The sequence below is a fragment of the Schistocerca cancellata genome, chromosome 5 (genome assembly GCF_023864275.1).
Source record: "Schistocerca cancellata isolate TAMUIC-IGC-003103 chromosome 5, iqSchCanc2.1, whole genome shotgun sequence".
In the NCBI taxonomy this organism is placed as follows: domain Eukaryota; kingdom Metazoa; phylum Arthropoda; class Insecta; order Orthoptera; family Acrididae; genus Schistocerca; species Schistocerca cancellata.
In genome coordinates this window covers 268,222,404-268,243,446 of record NC_064630.1, presented here as the reverse complement: position 1 = coordinate 268,243,446, position 21,043 = coordinate 268,222,404, and the positions used below count along the sequence as shown (strand labels likewise).

The 21,043-nt window shown below is 43.9% G+C and overlaps 1 protein-coding gene across 1 annotated transcript in view; it reads left to right on the top strand.

The window, feature by feature from the left end:
- The window catches only part of LOC126188486 (thymus-specific serine protease-like), a 103,034-nt gene that overhangs the window by 10,427 nt on the left and 71,564 nt on the right, over positions 1 to 21,043 (top strand). The window contains exons 2-3 of the mRNA XM_049930090.1: positions 8,862 to 9,043; positions 17,991 to 18,226. Coding sequence (XP_049786047.1) covers positions 8,862 to 9,043; positions 17,991 to 18,226 — 418 coding nt within the window. The remainder of the gene's footprint in view (positions 1 to 8,861; positions 9,044 to 17,990; positions 18,227 to 21,043) is intronic.

Here is a 21,043-nt window from a genome sequence, read left to right as displayed (position 1 = left end):
AGATAAATGTACTACTAACTGGAAAGCCAGACAAACAAATGGCCAATGATATAGCAAACAGTAACATATGCCTCTCGCCAACACATACCTTAAATAAACTAGATGTAACAGTGAAACGCCCGCTAAACCCGCAGAGCAGAACAGGTGATTAGGATTGTGGAAAGGGCCAAATAAGGTGGCAGTCAGTTTCACTTCAAAATTGAAATTTATTGTAATTTAATAACACATTTAAACCAAAACGGCACATAGTCGAACCTTTACAACTACGAGATTCAAAATCCAATTCTCTCACGGCTGAAGACCTCCAAACAAGAAATATATATATATATATATACTCCTGGAAATTGAAATAAGAACACCGTGAATTCATTGTCCCAGTGTACGTGATAGCGGGAACATGAGCCACGCACGGCTGAAACAGTTTATAGAACAAATCACCAACACACATGAAACTAGTAGCAATACTAAACATGGTAGAGAATACAATCATTCTGATTTAAAGGCTGGATCTGTTAATGATAATACTTTTCAAACTATAAAACATAACTTTAAACACTGTAACTCCACACATTAGAAATCAATCACAACTATTTTTACAGTTGCCGAATAAGTCATTCTATAATAAATTAGGATACTCGGAATGAAATTCACTAGGATAGCACGTGTGGTTCCTGAAGAGGGGCAGCAGCCTTTTCAGTAGTTGCAGGGGCAACAGTCTGGATGATTGACTGATCTGGCCCTGTAACACTAACCAAAACGGACTTGCTGTTGTGGTACTGGGAACGGCTGAAAGCAAGGGGAAACTACAGCCGTAATTATTCCCGAGGCCATGCAGCTTTACTGTATGATTAAATGATGATGGCGTCCTCTTGGGTAAAATATTCCGGAGGTAAAACAGTCCCCCATTCGAATCTCCGGGCGGGGAATACTCAAGAGGACGTCGTTATCAAGAGAAAGGACTCTGGCGTTCTACGGATCGGAGCGTGGAATGTCAGATCCCTTAATCGGGCAGGTAGGTTAGAAAATTTAGAAAGGGAAATGGATAGGTTAAAGTTAGATATAGTGGGAATTAGTGAAGTTCGGTGGCAGGAGGAACAAGACTTCTGGTCAGATGAATACAGGGTTATAAATACAAAATCAAATAGGTGTAATGCAGGAATAGGTTTAATAATGAATAAAAAATAGGAGTGCGGGTAAGCTACTACAAACAGCATAGTGAACGCATTATTGTGGCCAAGATAGATACGAAGCCCACGCCTACCACAGTAGTACAAGTTTATATGCCAATTAGCTCTGCAAATGATGAAGAAATTGATGAAATGTATGATGAGATAAAAGACATTATTCAGGTAGTGAAGGGAGTCGAAAATTTAATAGTCATGGGTGACTGGAATTCGACAGTAGGAAAAGGAAGAGAAGGAAATGTAGAAGGTGAATATGAATTGGGGCTAAGAAGTGAAAGAGGAAGCCACCTGGTAGAATTTTGCACAGAGCATAACTTAATCATAGCTAACACTTGGTTCAAGAATCGTGAAAGAAGGTTGTATACATGGAAGGTGCCTGGAGATACTAAAAGGTTTCACATAGATTATATAATGCTAAGACAGAGATTTAGGAACCAGATTTTAAATTGTAAGACATTTCCAGGGGTAGATGTGGACTCTGACCACAATCTATTGGTTATTAACTGTAGATTAAAACTGAAGAAACTGCAGAAAGGTGGGAATTTAAGGAGATGGGACCTGGATAAACTGAAAGAACCAGAGGTTGTACAGAGTTTCAGGGAGAGCATAAGGGAACAATTGTCAGGAATGGGGGAAATAAATACAGTAGAAGAAGAGTGGGTAGCCTTGAGGAATGAAATAGTGAAGGCAGCAGAGGATCAAGTAGGTAAAAAGACGAGGGCTAGTAGAAATCCTTGGGTAACAAAAGAGTTACTGAATTTAATTGATGAAAGGAGAAAATACAAAAATTCAGTAAGTGAAGCAGACAAAAAGGAATACAAACGTCTCAAAAATGAGATCGACAGGAAGTGCAAAATGGCTAAGCAGGGATGGTAGAGGACAAATGTAAGGATGTAGAGGCTTATCTCACGAGGGGTAAGATAGATACTGCCTACAGGAAAATTAAAGAGACCTTTGCAGAAAAGAGAACCACTTGCATGAATATCAAGAGCTCAGATGGAAACCCAGTTCTAAGCAAAGAAGGGAAAGCAGAAAGGTGGAAGGAGTATATAGAGGGTCTATACACGGGCGATGTTCTTGAGTACAATGTTATGTAAATGGATGAGGAAGTCGATGAATATCAAATGGGAGATAAGATACTGCGTGAAGAGTTTGACAGAGCACTGAAAGACTTAAGTCGAAACAAGGCCCCAGAATGGAAAAACTGGATGAAGCTGACCTCGGGGAAGATCAGTTTGGATTCCGTAGAAATGTTGGAACACGCGAGACAATACTGACCCTACGACTTACCTTAGAAGAAATATTAAGGAAAGGCAAAGCTACGTTTCTAGCATTTGTAGACTTAGAGAAAGCTTTTGACAATGTTGACTGGAATATTCTCTTTCAAATTCTGAAGGTGGCAGGGGTCAAATACAGGGAGCGAAAGGCTATTTACAATTTGTACAGAAACCAGATGGCAGTTACAAGAGTCGAGGGACATGAAAGGGAAGCAGTGGTTGGGAAGGGAGTGAGACAGGGTTGTAGCCTCTCCCCGGTGCTATTCAACCTGCATATTGAGCAAGTAGTAAAGGAAACAAAAGAAAAGTTCGGAGTAGGTATTAAAATTCATGGAGAAGAAATAAAAACTTTGAGGTTCGCCGATGACATTGTAATTCTGTCAGAGAGAGCAAGGGACTTGGAAGAGCAGTTGAACGGAATGGACAGTGTCTTGAAAGGAGGAAACAAGATGAACATTAACAAAAGCAAAACGAGGATAATGAAATGTAGTCGAATTAAATCGGGTGATTCTGAGGGAATTAGATTAGAACATGAGACACTTAAAGTAGTAAAGGAGTTTTGCTATTTGGGGAGCAAAATAACTGACGATGGTCGAAGTAGAGAGGATATAAAATGTAGACTGGCAATGGCAAGGAAAGCGTTTCTCAAGAAGAGAAATTTGTTAACATCGAGTATTGATTAAAGTGTCAGGCAGTCGTTTCTGAAAGTATTTGTATGGAGTGTAGCCATGTATGGAAGTGAAACATAGACGATAAATAGTTTGGACAAGAAGAGAATAGAAGCTTTCGAAATTTGGTGCTACAGAAGAATGCTGAGGATTAGATGGGTAGATCATATAACTAATGAGGAGGTATTGAATAGAATTGGGGAGAAGAAAAATTTGTGGCACAACTTGACTAGAAGAAGGGATCGGTTGGTAGGACATGTTCTGAGGCATCAAGGGATCACCAATTTGGTACTGGAGGGCAACGTGGAGGGTAAAAATCGTAGAGGGAGACCAAGAGATGAATCACTAAGCAGATTCAGAAGGATGTAGGTTGCAATAGGTACTGGGAGATGAAGAAGCTTGCACAGGATAGAGTAGCATGGAGAGCTGCATGAAACCAGTCTCAGGACTGAAGACCACAACAACAACAAGGATAGCATGCCTGTCCATATTTGTGACTTGGTATAATAACGGGTGTAAGATTGAGATTTTACCAACACCACGATTATTATTAAAATCAACCACATTTCACAAATACCTGGTCCATTCACAGAGTGCCAAATATAAACAATGTAGTGGAAGGCTGTTGGGACTGGTGGCGAAATTAGCAGCGGCTGTTAATATGGCGGCTATACAGTCATGACTTGGTTACTTGGTGGTAAGGTATTATGGGACCAAACTGCTTAGGTCATCAGTCCCTTGGCTTACACACTAATTGACCTGACTTAAACTAACTTACGCTAAGGACAACGCCCACACCCATGCCCGAGGGAGATTCAAAATGGTTCCAATGGCTCTGAGCACTATGGGACTTAACTGCTGTGGTCATCAGTCCCCTAGAACTTAGAACTACTTAAACCTAACTAACCTAAGGACATCACACACATCCATGCCCGAAGCAGGATTCGAACCTGCGACCGTAGCGGTGGCGCGGTTCCAGACTGTAGCGCCTAGAACCGCTCGGCCACTCCGGCCGGCCCGAGGGAGGGCTCTAACCTCCGACGGGGAGAGCCATGCGAACCGTGGCAAGGCGCCTAAGACCACACGGCCACCCCGCGCGGCTGCAGTCATGACAGTACTGTTGGCCTCGTCCTATTACACACCTTCTTGGCATCAGAATCATATTTTTATGGGACCAAAAACCATGCCATGATAATAATATCACCAAATGCATCATCCAACGCCCATAAATACTGCTCTTAAGCTCCTCTGGCCTCAAAACTTCAAGAATATGAGCCACAGTGATCCGCTACTGCTAGCAAGATGTTAACCACAGCACTGCTCAGCCCTGACTCCTTACCTGTCACAATGGACGAGTGGCCACTTTCTCGCCAACAACATTTTTCCGTGGCTGCGGGGTTTCCCCTCATCTTTTACATTGAACCCTACGTTCCCTAAATATGGACCAATTCATTTACAGTACATTATATAACAATCATTGCAGTAGTTATTTAAATCCACGAGCACAGTTTAAACATCATCGTTCAAAAATTCACATAACTGAAATATGTATACATATTCAAAGAATTTCCATGACAGAAACAACACTCTACATAAGCAACACTACAAATTTACCTAGAAATATCAATACAGATATAAAATAGGTCGAAAATAGGTATTACATATGCCCCATGGTTGATTGATGTTTCCTGTTAGGGACACATTAATGAAACACCAATAACACCTAAATGGTGTCAAGCAGTCAAAGAAATAATCAATCCAACCAGAGTTGGGCATGAAAAAAAATACACCACAAAACACACTAAAACACACATCATTACCAAAACAAGACATAAGCATCAATCTTCAATTCTGTACACCTATCATAATTAACTCATATTTTGTGAAACAATAAGTTGAGTAGTAATCATAATTTTTCAGTATTGCCAAGACTATCGGGTATAATGTTGGAAACATTCAAAAATTGTAAGTACACATACAAAAATATACACCTAACAATATCACAAGAATTTTTAACACTGTACGTGCATAATTTTGAAGTTAGTAAGCAAGAAACTTTCATTGCTGCTTCTAACAACAGCAGTCCATTATTTGATGTTTACATAAACATACAAAAATATTTAAATTGAACCTAGTATTCTTTGCTCGTTGCCCTTATTTGAAACAGACAGTCCTTCTTTGATAGCCACAGCAAAACGCACACAACACTAACCAAGATAATCAAATAATTTTCCTGCTTGCAGTCAAAATAACCTTTGGTGAAATTAAAAGCAAGGGTGGATAAATTAAGAGAACAACGGAAATTCCTCTATTAAGGGCAGAGGAGAGAGCGGAGAAGTCGAAAGAGTACATTGGTCACTGCTATGCGAGGGAAGATTGGTCTGATGTGATAGAATAATAAACAGGAGACGATTCAGAAGAGATGGAGATCCAATATTAGAATCAAAATTTAAAAGAGCTTGGAGGACTTAAGATCAATTAAGCCAGCGGGGATAGATAACATTCCATCAGAATTTCTAAAATCATTGGGGGAAGTGGCAACAAAATGACTATTCACGTTGGTATGTGGAATCTATGAGTCTGGCGACGTACCATCTTACTTTAGGTAAAATATCGTCTACACAATTCCGAATACTGCAAGAGCTGACAAGTGCGGTAATTATCGCACTATCAGCTTAACAGCTCATGCATCAAATTTACTTACAGTAATAATATACAGAGGAATGGAAACGAAAATTGAGTATGTTTTAGATGACGATCAATTTGACTTTAGGAAAGGTAAAGGCACCATGGAATCAATTCTGACGTTGCGGTTGATAATGGCAGGAAGGTTCAAATGGCTGTATGCACTATGAGACTTAATGTCTGAGGTCATCAGTCTCCTAGAACTTAGAACTACTTTAACCTAAGGACATCACACACATCCATGCCCGAGGCAGGATTCGAACCTGCGACCGGAGCGGTCGCACGCTTCCAGACTGTAGCGTCTAGAACCGCTCGGCCACACCGGTCGGTGATGGCAGGAAGGCTAAAGAAAAATCAAAACATGTTCATAGGATTTGTGGACCTGGAAAAAGTTTTCGACAATGTAAATTGGTGCAAGAAATATGAAATTCTGAGAAAAGCAGGGGTAAGTTATTGGGAGTGACGGGTAATATACAATATGTACAAGAGCGAAGAGGGAATAATATGAGTGGACGACCAAGAAGGAAGTGCTCGCATTAAAAAGGGTGGTAGACAGGGAAGTAGTCTTCCGCTCCTATTGTTCAATGGAAGCAGTGATGGAAATAACAGAAAGGTTCAGGAGTGGGACTAAAATCCTCGAGATGTAGTAGAGTTCTCCGTCCAGACAGTGTGGAAATGCTGTGTAAGTTGTAGTGACATAGTAAATTCAACGGCAATAACACAGATTCAAGACACACACAAACTCAAGACATTAATAACTACACGATTTTCTTCCTTTAATTTGTCGGGTTTTAAACGATCCGTTCTAAGTACCTTAAAATTAAGGCCAATATTCTGTAAATACGACAAGTAGTGCCATCAATTAGTGGTGTGGGGAATTACTTGTATAAATTTTTATTTATTGTTATTTTTATGATGTAATTTCTTAAAGGCTTGCTGTGAACATTTTTCTAATGTTTGAAAGGAAACTGCACGGAGTAGGGCAAAGACGTTATTTCTTGTTCAAAAGAGTCAAGCAGTAACAGTCTGTTGCTGACAGTGAATGAGTGCCTGTACTTTGGATATAGCGATGTATGCTTGCCATGTTCGCAGAAAACGTGTGGCTTGACGTGTGACATGTACTGAGCTGTCGCAAGAAGAAGTTTATCGCCCTGGATTACTAAATATAAAATCACAACCTGGACTCAGAGGGAGACAGAAACGATACCAGTCCTCCACAGATTTATGACATTTACTTGAATAATGCGTTTGCTCAAGAAAGTCAAGCAAGAGATTTAGTAAAGTGCAGCTTCTCGATGATTTTTTTCTGAATCTTCAATGCGCTGTTGCCTTGAAGCGGCATACTGACATAACGCCCAACGTATAATACACACACAAAGAAATGCGACGAAAACCAATATTTAGGCAATTAAAAATGATTTCGACGAAGCTGCGTTTTTAATCACTTTAAACCTATTTTAACTATGCTCTGTTAGTGATTAGTTGCAAATGGAAAGACAAATTTGTATCAGTAACGTTATTTGGCACTAAAGTTCATTTTATTTCGCTTCACGAATTCTTCGGATAACATTTCACATATAGAAGATCATTATAGAATACTGTTACCTGTACAACATCATTGGGCATTAATTATAATGTTATTTGATGCATTGTTAACAACGTTGTCATTATGAATGTGTGCACGAATGTTTTCTAATTACAGTAACATATTATTAATATGTAAACATAGTGCTGCAGGGTATTAAATCACTGACTATACCTATTTCTATCCTCCAGTCATTGTATGAACAAAAATCTTACTTTTCTTATTTCAGTTTCAAAGGTGAGCACATAGGAGTAAAATACAGGGTGTTTGAAAAAGAACTCTCTAGTTTTAATGTGACCTAGAATCCGCACAAGGTGACATATACTATTCTTGTTTGTGGTTTTTGATTCATCAACTCTCCAAGTTTGGCTCCCCTGCAGTTGGCAGGACTGCTTGACCTTGAGACGGCACCAGTGCTGTTTCTTTCCTCTGTTTAGTCCAGGCATGACTGAAATCCAGTGCAGAGCAACTCAGGAACAATGTCTACTACGCAACAGAAAGCGCAGTGTGTTATTTGGCTTCTGAAAATTGACTCAGTTATAACAGTGCAACGTAATTTTTGGCGTCAGTATTGTGGTGAACAACCTACAGCAAAAATTATCCGTCATTGGCTAATGTCTTTCAAGGAAACCAGTAGTGTTTTAAAAGAAAAATCACCAGGTATACCGAGAACTTCTGAAGATGATGTTGAAGAGATCCGTGTTTCGTGTGTTCGTAGCCCGAAGAAGTCATTGGCCAGACGTAGTCTACAATTAGGAGTGCCCCACCCCATTGCAGTAACCATGTGCGTGCGGCTCTTGACACTCGCTTTCCAGGAAGGTGGATAGACAGGGCTGACCCAATACCTTGGCCACCACGAAGCCCTGACTTAAACCCACTGGACGTTTCCTCTTAGGGCCACATAAAAAATGTTGTGCACAGTGGAAAGATCGGAGAAATCAATCATTTACGGGAAAAGATCGTCGCGGCGGTTGGTACAGTTACACCGGAAACGTTGGTGAATACGTGGCGAGAAATGGAATATCGTCTCGATGTGTGCAGGGCAACAGATGGAGTCCTCGTTGAGTCTACTAACATTAAGACAAAGCTTGAAGGAATTCTCTTTCATGATATGTACCCACTGATGTAATTTTTCATTAATTTCCCCATTAAATTTATACTTAAAACTAGGGAGCTCTTTTTCTAACACCCTGCATTACCGTTTCGTATATTTATGAAACTTCTTTGTAACACGGCGGTGGAGGTGCGATATGCTAAAGGTCATTGCTTCTGGTTGGGAAGGGTATTTAAGAAGTAAATCCCGGCGGTCGCTTTTGCAAGGTACATAGCGCCATACAGTTCAGGTTACTAGTAGTGACTTACCTGACGCTTGGGTAGCTTTCCCAACAATTTTCATGATGATTTGATGTACAGAGAGTATAATGCACTGCTGTCGTGGAATAATCGAGGCATCTGTTTGCAGCGGTTCTTCCGTAACACGGCACACCACGAGGCGGGGGGCCCGGTATTGCTATACGTGGGGGCGGAAACGGAGGCCAACGTTGCGTGGGTGCAGGCTGGCTTCATGGCGTCGCTGTGCGCCCGGCTGCGCGGCCTCTGCCTCGAGCTGGAGCACCGCTTCTACGGGCAGAGCCGACCCACTCGGTAAGCCAGCAACGTAGCTGCACAACGGTGGATTGATTGCTAGCGTGGCAGCGTTCTCTAACGCCGATTATAACCTTCTTTAATATTATACAAATGCGCTGATGTGGTTGGAAAGCCTTACATGATGAGTACCTTGAGCGAAAGCTGCTAATCTGATGCTTTGGTGCCGGACGCTGTTGACGAGCGGTTCTAGGCGCTTCAGTCCGGAACCACGCTGTTGCCACGGTCGCGGGTTCAAATCCTGCCTCGGGCATGGGTGTGTGTGATGTCCTTAGGTTGGTTAGGTTTAAGTAGTTCTAAGTCTAGGGGAGTGACGACCTCGGGTGTTAAGTCCCATACTGCTTAGAGCCATTTGTTTGATGCTTTGGTGTTTACATGCCTGTGGTGTATATGATCAAAACTTCCTCCCTATGCGAACTCGCTCTCAGCGCAGAAGAAAGCCATTTCTACAGATGAAAAATGGTGTAGGTATATGCTGGGTATTGTGTGTCTCTAACATTACTGTATTTTTTTCAGTGAAGATAGCAACACAGCATGCACGTGTAGCTCATCGCCATCGTTTCGACTTTCAGATAGTTCTAATCATTGGCATGGGGGGCATGGGACTATCATATACTGTAAACATATAACACAGACAGTTGACAGTAGTGCGATACCTGCAGGCTGAGTGGTGATGAAATGGACTCAGGACATTACATCAGGAGCAGTAAGCATAGATCCTTGGAGAACAACTATACCTTGAGATGATCGAAGAATTGTTCAACTGGCTCTGAGGAATAGACTGATGTTTTCAGCTGAAATGCAGGCAGAGATTACACGCAGGATGTCACATTCGGGAACAGATTACTGCAAGCAGAATTGAAATCTTGCATTTCATAGGTTGTTGACCCCTGACACCATACCACAGGCACCAGAGACTTGCACGATGTAGAGCCAGCGTCAACTGGAACATTGAGTGGCATACTGTGATGTTCAGCGAAGAATTTCGCTTACATTTTTGGAGGTCAGATCGACGCCAACGTGTCCATAGACGCCCTGACAAAAGGCTACAGGAAGCACTAATTATTATACTTCGAATACACTGGCGAAGTTTCGGTGTGGAAACCCTAACACATACTTCATGCTGTCCCAATCTCTCTCCATGCCATTAACATAATTTTGGAGCTGTAAAAAAAGACATTCATGGCCATCGATTTCGTTGGTCGGTTGGTTTAAAAGGGGGAGGGGGGGGAGGACCAAACTGCAAGGTCATCAGTCTCTTGTTTCCAGTAGAACAATTACCAAAGGGAAAGAAGTAAACAAAGACGATATACGGCACAATAACACGAGAAAGGAAGAAACAGAAGAACGACAGGAGGACTATAAACATTACAATGGTCAAAGCAAGAGAGACGCAAGAAACAGGGAGAAGTGATTAAAAACAAGAAATCAGATTAACATGGCTGGCTGACCATGAGGATAAAAAAGGAGAAGCCAGCCACTCTGCCAAACATTAAAACCTCCACCCTAAAAGCCCTAAGGTGGAGGATACAGAAGGACAAAGGACATGCGCTAAAACTCAGATCAACTGATAAAACCCACCCACACGAATAAAACGGAAAACTAAAGCTGCCGTTGAGGCATTGTCGCCAAACACCGAAGGTAGGGTGCTGGGAAAGTTAAAAGTCCGCCACAGAGCGGCTAAAAGTGGGCAGTCCAGCAAGAGGTGAACGACTGCCATTTGGGAGCCAAAGCAACATGAGGTGGGCCCTCGTGACGGAGGAGGTAACCATGTGTGAGCCACGTATGGCCTAAGTGGAGCCTACAAAAGACAACTGATTCCCTGAAAGAAGCCCGCAGGGAAGACTTCCGCACACTCGTAGTATCCTTAATGACACGCAGTTTGTTGTGAATCTGTTATGCCACTCCGTCTCCCAAAGCCGAAAAACCTTGAGGCGTAAGACAGAAAGCAGGTCAGTTGCAGAGATGCCCATCGCCAGGAGTGATTTCCGCGTAGCCTGTTTGGCCAGCCTGTCAGCAAGTTCATTGCCTGTGATTCATACGTGACCTGGGGTCCACACAAACACCACTGAACGACTGAACTGTTCCAGGGCAGAGATGGACTCCTGAATGTTCGCTGCCAAAGGATGGCGAGGGTAGCACTGGTCGATAGCTTGTAAGCTGCTCAGGGAGTCAGGATAGAGAAGAAACGACTCATCAGAACAGAAACGGATGTACTGAAGTGCGCAAGATACGGCCAAAAGCTCTGCAGTGAATACACTCCAACCAGTGGGCAAGGCATGCTGTTCAATGTGTCCTCTGTGGACACAGGCGAAGTCAACATTACCATCAGTCATTGAGCCGTTAGTGTAAACATCTTCGGAGCCCCGGAACACGTCAAGAATCGAGAGGAAGTGACAGCGGAGAGTGGCGGGGTTAACAGAGTCCTTAGGGCCATGCCAAAGGTCCAGACGAAGCTTCAGCCGAGGTGTACACCATGGAGGTGTACGTGAATGGACCTCAAGTAGAGGTGATGAAGGGAAGGACTCCACTTCGGATAGAAGGGTTCGCATGCGAACTGCAGTCGTGAGCCCTGACCTGCTGGGCCGCCGATGCGTGAGATGAACTGCCGCGGGTGGGAAAGGAGACGGTAATTCAGAAGCTCATCCAACGTAACTGGCGAACAGTTGTGCACGTAGGATCCGCAATGGAAGGACTCCGGTGTCCACCAGGACACTGGTCACCGGACTCATTCTAAAAGCTCCCATCGCTAGGCGAACGCCACAGTGGTGCACTGGGTCGAGTAAACGCGCCGCCGAACCGTAAACCAGACTCCCATAGTAAAGGCGGGATTGAGCAAGGGCTCTGTAGAGCTGCAGCAGCGTAGAACGATCTGCACCCCAGGTGGCACAACTAGCTCTTTGTTTGGATGAAGTGCTGAGTGCTATTGACAAGGGATTTCAGATCGATTCCGTATTTCTGGATTTCCGGAAGGCTTTTGATATTGTACCACACAAGTGGCTTGTAGTGAAATTGCATGCTTATGGAATATCGTCTCAGTTATGTGACTGGTTTTGTGATTTCCTGTCACAGAGATCACATAGTTGACGTAAAGTCATCGAGTAAAACAGAAGTGATTTCTGGCGTTCCTCAAGGTAGTGTTATAGGCCCTTTGCTGTTCCTTATTTATATAAAAGATCTGGAAGACAATCTGAGCAGCCATTTTCAGTTGTTTGCAGATGACTCTGTCGTTTATCGACTAAAAAGCATCAGAAAATCAAAACAAATTGCAAAACAATTTAGAAAAAATATCTGAATGGTGTGAAAATTGGCAGTTTCCCTAAATAAAGAAAAGTGTGAGGTCATCCACATGAGTGCTAAAATCAATTCGTTAAACTTCAGTCACACGACAAATCAGTCAAATCTAAAGGCCGTAAATTCAACTAAATACCTAGGAATTACTATTACGAACAACTTAAATTGAAAGGAACACATAGAAAATGTTATGGGGAAGGCTAACCAAAGACTGCATTTTATTGGCAGGACACTTAGAAAATGTAACGGATCTACCAAGAAGACTGCCTACACTATGCTTGTCCGTCCTCTTTTAGAATACTGCTGCGTGGTGTGGGATCCTTACCAGATAGGACTGACGGAGTACATAGAAAATTTTCAAAGAAAGGCGTTTTGTACTATCGCGAAATATGGGAGAGATGTCACAGAAATGATACAGGATTTAGGCTGGACAACGTTAAAAGAAAGGCGTTTTTCATTGAAAAGAAATCTTCTCGCGAAATTCCAATCACCAACTTTCTCCTCCGAATGCGAATGTTGACACCGACCTACATAGGGAGAAACGATCACCACGATAAAATAAGGTAAATCAGAGCTCGTATGGAAAGATATAGGTTTTCGCTCTTTCCGCATGCTATACGAGATTGGAATAATAGAGAATTGTGAAGATGATTCGATGAACCCCCTGCCAGGCACTTAAATGTGATTTGCAGAGTATCCACGTAGATGTAGAATAATGTAACGGTCAGATACAGCTACAAGATGGCCCGCTGACCCCACCAGTCTCCATGAACCAGGCAAGAAATCTCGTCTTGCAACACCCAAGGGTTCAAACACAGAAAGTTTCACAGCTGTCCGGAAGCGCACATGGTATGCTAACTGATCTGGGCAGATTAGAATTTAAAACACAATTAAAAGAGCACATTAATCATAAATGTTCATGACAGAACCAGTAGCACCTGCGACTGCCGTCAAATTCCCACAGTTCACACAGATTGTAGCAGTAGTAATGCTAGGCATCATTTGGCAAGGAGAAAAACTTAAGCGAGAAGGTTCACCACGCCCAATATAACTCCATTACCGGAGGTATCTTAGAACGAAACAGTTAAAAAAAACTTTCACCGCAATCGTCACCCCCGTTAGTGTTCAGGAAAGCATCAAAGGGTGCTCAGCGAACCCCGAAGTGGACAGGCTTAAACAGTTTCTATAATCGATGCAGACCAACTAACGGCGGATACAAACTTCCCCCAAACACAAATTCACAGCTCAGGGAAGAATCACATAGGGCAAGGCAATAGCAACAGAGCCCGCAAACGCAACCAAACGAGATCACACGACATGATTCGACAACAGAAAGAGGTAACCTTTCAGCGCACGGAGTCAGCTAATCATAATCAAAGCTGTTCCTGTTGCAACAGTTCCCTAAGAGCAAATCGGTCGGGTGACAACACATGTTTCCTCCGACTTCCTACCTCCTCGTCGCCGGTGACTGTCCGTTCCGCACTCTTCGTCCTCACAAACATCTCAAACCGGAAGACGCGGTGCAAGGGCGCCGCCAAGCGACCAGAGGGAAAACGAAGCAGAGATTCGATATACGTACTGCAGTCAATACAAGCCGACTCGGCTCACTACCGAGCACCAGCTTCAACGTCCGAAAACATCAGCCTGTAACATATGGCTAACGCTGGGCACACATGTCTGTTACCTCCAGTAACCTACCGGGGACCTGACAAATACGCTACCCTGTATCGTTGCTGTAATGCATTTCAAATGCAACACGCTATTAAGCAGATGGTCATAACGTTAGAGCTAATCAATGCGTGGAATAGGTACACTATCTTATCAAAAGCATCGAGACACCCCAGTGTAACGCGGAACTGACCAACAGATGTCAGACGCGCAGGATTAGCCGAGCGGTCTCAGGCGCTGCAGTCATGGACTGTGCGGCTGGTCCCGGCGGAGGTTCGAGTCCTCCCTCGCGCATGGGTGTGTGTGTTTGTCCTTTAATTTAGGTAAAGTAGTGTGTAAGGTTAGGGACTGATGACCTTAACAGTTAAGTCCCATACGATTTCACACATTAACAGATGTCACGAGAACGGAATGCAGAAGTGTAAAAGTTGCGTCAGAAACAGCTGAGTGGGTCGGTCAGTAGAGCTCAGTGACCTCGAACGTAGACTAGTTACTTGATGTCACTTGAGTAACAAATCCATCAACTCTTCTAAAGTTGTTGTAGTCGACTGTTGGTGACGTGATTGTGAAGTGGACAAGCGAAGGAATAACCATAGATAAAACAAGACGATGTAACGTCATGTGTTGAGAAAAAGGACCTGTGGAGCATTGTCGAGGGTGCTTGAAAAAATGGCGTGAAATCAGCGGAAGAAATTACTCTTGAGCGCCAAATCGTTACCAGCAGTCCAATTAGCACAATGACTGTGCATAGGCAGTTAAAAAGAATGTGGTACAGTGGTCGAGAAGCTCATCATATGCCACAATTTTCTGTAGTCAATACTAAACGTCACTTGAGCTGACGTAAAGAGCGACGGCACTGGAGACTGGATCACTAGAGTTATAATCACACTATTTCTTGTCGAATTTCGATGGAAGTGTTTAGGTTTGGCGAGTACCTCGTGAACACTAGCTGCCATCATGCTTGGTGCCAACGGAGGAAATTATGTTAGGGTACGGAGGTGTTTTTCGTGGCGCATAAGATACTGTTAAATCTATATATGATGAATACATTCAACATTGTTTACTGCACACAGTAGATGAAGTTTCTAACACCGATTTTGGCGTGTAAAGCTTGTCTTAAAAATCATCCTTAAGTAATACATGTAATAATATCAAGGTGCGATTGCACTGTCTGTGTATACTGGGTGACAGTTATTGAACTATATGAAATAAAATCGTCATAGCTTCTGAACGGTTTGCATTAGGACGTTCAAACTGCGGAGCTGGCCGCTGGACATCATGGGAGCCTTGTCGTTACCGGCAATTTGCACTTGAAAATGTCACGGCAAAGTGTGCCTGAGCGTATAGGCTTGCGAAAGCCTACTATGCAAGCAATAACAGCCCAGCTGTAGCTCAAAGGAGGTTTGCGACAGAATTCAAGCTGAAGACAACCGGTCCAAACAATCAAGAATTTGAATCGGAAGGTTGATACAACGGGTAGTGTTTGTGATGACAGTGTTGGCAGTATCGGTCGTCCAAAAAGGGCGAAAACAACTGTACTCATCGGGAAGACACGCGCTTTGTTTCAAATCAACCCTAGGAAATCGATCAGACGAGCTGCATAACAGGTGGCAGTCAACCGTGAGGCACTGCGTCAAATTGTTGTTGAAGACCTGCATCTCTTCCCAGACAAAATTCAAATCATTCAGCCGCTAAGCCACAGGGCTATGGGACAGCGGTTGTGTTTCACCAACACTATTGTCCACAGAATTGACGAACACGACTTTGATATGAATATGGTTGGGTTTAACGACGAAGCCCAATTTCATTTGGATGGGTTCGCAATAAACAAAATCGGCGCATTTGGAGAACTGGGAATCCTCATTTCGCGATCGAGAAGTCCCTTCACCCTCAACGGGTGACTGCGTGGTGAGCAGTGTCCAGTCAAGGAATAATCGGTGCGATATTCCCTGATGACACTGTAACTATTGAACGGTACGTGAAGGTTTTGGAAGATGATTTAATGCCCATTATCTTAAGTGACCCTGATTTCGACAATATGTGGTTCATGCAGGTCAGAGCTCTACTCCATTGAAGTAGAAAAGGGTTTGATGTCCTGGAGGAATACTTTTGGGACCGCATACTGGCTCGAGAGTATCCAGAGGCCACTGGAATGGGCCTTGACTGGCCACTATATTCTCCCTGTCTGAAGACATGCGACTCCTTTTCGTGCGGTTATATTAAAAACAATGTGTACAGCAATAACCCCAAAACCATTGCTGAGCTGAAAACAGCCACTTAGAAGGTCATTGTCAGCATCGACGTACTGACACTTTAGCGGGTCATGCAGAATTTCGCTTTTCGTCTGTTCCACACCATCGCTAATGATGGCAGGCATATACACTACTGGCCATTAAAATTGCTACACCAAGAAGAAATGCAGATGATAAACGGGTATTCATTGGACATATATATTATACTATAACTGACATGTGATTACATTTTCACGCAATTTGGGTGCATAGATCCTGAGAAATCAGTACCCAGAACAACCACCTCTGGCCGTAAGAACGGCCTCGATACGCCAGGGCATTGAGTCAAACAGAGCTTGGATGGCGTGTGCAGCTACAGCTGCCCATACAGCTTCAACACGATACCACAGTTCATCAAGAGTAGTGACTGGCGTATTGTGACGAGCCAGTTGCTCGGCCACCATTGACCAGACGTTTTCAGTTGGTGAGAGATATAGAGAATGTGCTGACCAGGGCAACAGTCGAACATTTTCTGTATCCAGAAAGGCCAGTGCAGGTCCTGCAACATGCGGTCGTGCATTATCCTGCTGAAATGTAGGGTTTCGCAGGGATCGAATGAAACGTAGAGCCACGGGTAGTAGCACATCTGAAATGTAACGTCCACTGTTCAAATTTCCGTCAATGCAAACAAGAGGTGACCGAGACGTGTAACCCATGGCACCCCATACCATCACGCCGGTTGCTACGCCAGTATGGCGATAACGAATACACGCTTCCATTGTGCGTTCACCGCGATGTCGCCAAACACGGATGTGACCATCATGATGCTGTAAACAAAACCTGGATAAGTCCGAAAAAATGACGTTTTGCCATTCGTGCAGCCAGGTTCGTCGTTGAGTACACCATCGCAGGCGCTCCTGTTTGTGATGCAGCGTCAAGGGTAACCGCAGTCACGGTCTCCGAGCTTATAGTCCATGCTGCTGGAAACGTCGTGGAACTGTTCATGCAGATGGTTGTTGTCTTGCAAACGTCCCCATCTGTTGACTCAGGGATCGAGACGTGGTTGCACGATCCGTTACAATCATGTGGATAAGATGCCTGTCATCTCGACTGCTAGTGATACGAGGCCGTTGGGATCCAGCACGGCGTTCCGTATTACCGTCCTGAAACCACCGGTTCCATATTCTGCTAACAGTCATTGGATCTCGACCAACGCGAGCAGGAATGTCGCGATAGGATAAACTGCAATCGCGATAGGCTAGAATTCGACCTTTATCAAAGTCGGAAACGTGATGGTTCGCATCTTTCCTCCTTACACGAGGCATCACAACAGCGTTTCACCTGGCAACGCCGGTCAACTGCTGTTTGTGTATGAGAAATCGGTTGGAAACTTTCCTCATGTCAGCACGTTGTAGGTGTCGCCTTGTGTGAATGCTCTAAAAAGCTAATCATTTGCATATCACAGCATCTTCTTCCTGTCGGTTAAATTTCTCGTCTGTAGCACGTCATCTCCGTAGTGTAGCAATTTTAATGGCCAGTAGTGTAGAACATGTCATAACCTAAATCCGAATATCTGTAGTGACGCTTATATTGTGAATAATGTGTGTGCAAGCTGTAGCTCGTAACTTATTTACGTTTTTTCCCCATATAGTTCTTTAGTTGTCACCCTGTAGATGACGTTAACTACTAGCCTGAACTCGAGAAGAACGGTGCAACCGGAGCCGGTTGCCCTACTTTGCACTTCACTGCCGCAGGGACCTGTCCACGGAGAACCTGCGGTTCCTGAGTGCGGAGCAGGCGCTGGCGGACCTCGCCAACTTCATCCGGCAGTACCGCCAGGAACACGCCGACACGCTGCTCGCGCCGTGGGTGGTGTTCGGCGGCTCGTACGCCGGAAACCTGGCCGCCTGGGCGCGCCTGCGCTACCCGCACCTAGTGGATGCCGCCGTCGCCTCCAGCGCACCCGTCCTCGCCAACCTCACCTTTCCAGGTCAGCCTGTCTCCCTCCTCTTCCTCTCAACTGTCAGCTAGTAAATACTTATGCAATAAAGGAGATCACTCACCGAAAATCGGAAGCACTGAGTAGTCGATAAGCGCGCACAAAAAGTAAGAAAATTTTCTAGCTTCCGGAGTAATCTTTTCTCAACCTACAGTAAAATATACAAAGGAAATACACACACACACACACACACAAGCCTACATGGGCTGACCGAACAGTGTCAGTGCTGCATTTCGATTGGTGGAGTACGTTGCATGGAGGGTTGTGTCAGGACGGGTGGATAGTCGGAGAGAGATGGTTCAAATGGCTCTGAGCACTATGCGACTTAACTTCTGAGGTCTTCTGTCGCCTAGAACTAATTAAACCTAACTAACCTAAGGACATCACACACATCCATGCCCGAGGCAGGATTCGAACCTGCCATCGTAGCGGTCACGCGTTTCCAGGCTGTAGCGCCTAGAACCGCTCGGCCACTCCGGGCGGCACGGAGATACGCGACGAGTAGTACTGCCAGCGCTGCATTTCGGGCCGCTCGGGGTAGCCGCGAGGTCTATGGGGCCTTGTCACGGTCCGTGCGGCTCCTCCCGTCGGAGGTTCGAGTCCTCCCTCGGGCATGGGTGTGTGTGTTGTCCATAGCGTAAGTTAGATTAAGTAGTGTGTAGGCTTAGGGACCGATGACCTCAGCAGTTCGGTCCATTACACCTTACCACAAATTTCCAATTTTGCTGCATTTCGGCAGGTGGAATAGGTTCCGGTAGGGGTTGTGTCAGGTAGGGTGGGTAGAGAGGGAGACAGGCTCCTCCCATCCCTCTTTCCCACTACCCTCCCTACCTGACACAACCCCTACCACAACCTATTCCACCTGCCGAAATGCAGGAATTGTACTGTTCATCCAGCTAGCACCATAAAGTGCCATAAGTGTGATATGCATGTGAGTACATGCATGTGTGTGTGTGTGTGTGTGTGTGTGTGTGTGTGTGTCTGTGTGTGTGTGTATCTTTTCTTTGGGTATTTTACTCTATCTCGAAAAAGGGTTACTCCTAAAGGTAGCAAGTTTTCTTACTTTTTGTATGTGCCTACCCACGACTGGGCACATCTGCTTTTCGGTGAGTGGTATCTTTTATTCCAAAAGTATGCAAACTGTAGAACTTTCCAACAAGTGTTACTTGTTTTGAACGATTCTTTCATCTAAGCCATGTGAAATGAGTCGTTTTACAGGATATGTATGTATGATTATTGTTAACATTAATGAACATATTACTTTAGTCTTACGCGATTATACTTAAGCATTCGTTCTTTTTACAGTATGTCAGTTTTTAAATAGAAGTTCGTCCATGAAATAGAGAGAGAGTTGTCCAAGAGAAGTGGTTTTCGGTTAGATGTGTACTTACTTTATGTCAGACACCTTATGTTATTGGGAAAATGATCACAAATTTTTGCGTTTGCATATTGAACTCCTCTCTGGGCCACTGACGGCGTTAATAGTGGGTAATAAAGGACATTATTTCCTCTAGCGTTGTTTGTATGTACTTCACTATGCTTCTCAAATTGTGATGCATTAGTTATGACTAATTTCATTTGTATTTCATCAGTATGGTGCTGGTGCAATTAAAATAGCTAACTCCTTGAAGACGTACCTACATGTTGATTTCTGATGAATCCCACTCGTTATTCCTATTGCTAAATTTTGTTCAATAAATACGTTCTCTCTACATCTACATCTACATCTACATCCATACTCCGCAAGCCACCTGACGGTGTGTGGCGGAGGGTACCTTCAGTACCTCTATCGGTTCTCCCTTCTATTCCAGTCTCGTATTGTTCGTGGAAAGAAGGATTGTCGGTATGCCTCTGTGTGGGCTCTAATCTCTCTGATTTTATCCTCATGGTCTCTTCGCGAGATATACGTAGGAGGGAGCAATATACTGCTTGACTCTTCGGTGAAGGTATGAAATTAGTCATAACTAATGCATCACAATTTGAGAAGCATAGTGAAGTACATACAAACAACGCTAGAGGAAATAATGTCCTTTATTACCCACTATTAACGCCGTCAGTGGCCCAGAGAAGAGTTCAATATGCAACAGCAAAAATTTGTAATCATTTTCCCAATAACATAAGGTGTCTGACATAAAGTAAGTACACTCTGACAAAAGCCCGTACCGAGCTACTGAGCGTCTCTCCTGCAGAGTCTTCCACTGGAGTTTATCTATCATCTCCGTAACGCTTTCGTGATTACTAAATGATCCTGTAACGAAGCGCGCTGCTCTCCGTTGGATCTTCTCTATGTCTTGTATCAACCCTATCTGGTACGGATCCCACACCGCTGAGCAGTATTCAAGCAGTGGGCGAACAAGCGTACTGTAACCTACTTCCTTTGTTTTCGGATTGCATTTCCTTAGGATTCTTCCAATGAATCTCAGTCTGGCATCTGCTTTACCGACGATCAACATTATATGATCATTCCATTTTAAATCACTCCTAATGCGTACTCCCAGATAATTTATGGTATTAACTGCTTCCGGTTGCTGATCTGCTATTTTGTAGCTAAATGATAAAGGATCTATCTTACTGTGTATTCGCAGCACATTACACTTGTCTACATTGAGATTCAATTGCCATTCCCTGCACCATGCGTCAATTCGCTGTAGATCCTCCTGCATTTCAGTACAATTTTCCATTGTTACAACCTCTCGATACACCACAGCATCATCTGCAAAAAGCCTCAGTGAACTTCCGATGTCATCCACCAGGTCATTTATGTATATTGTGAATAGCAACGGTCCCATGACACTCCCCTGCGGCACA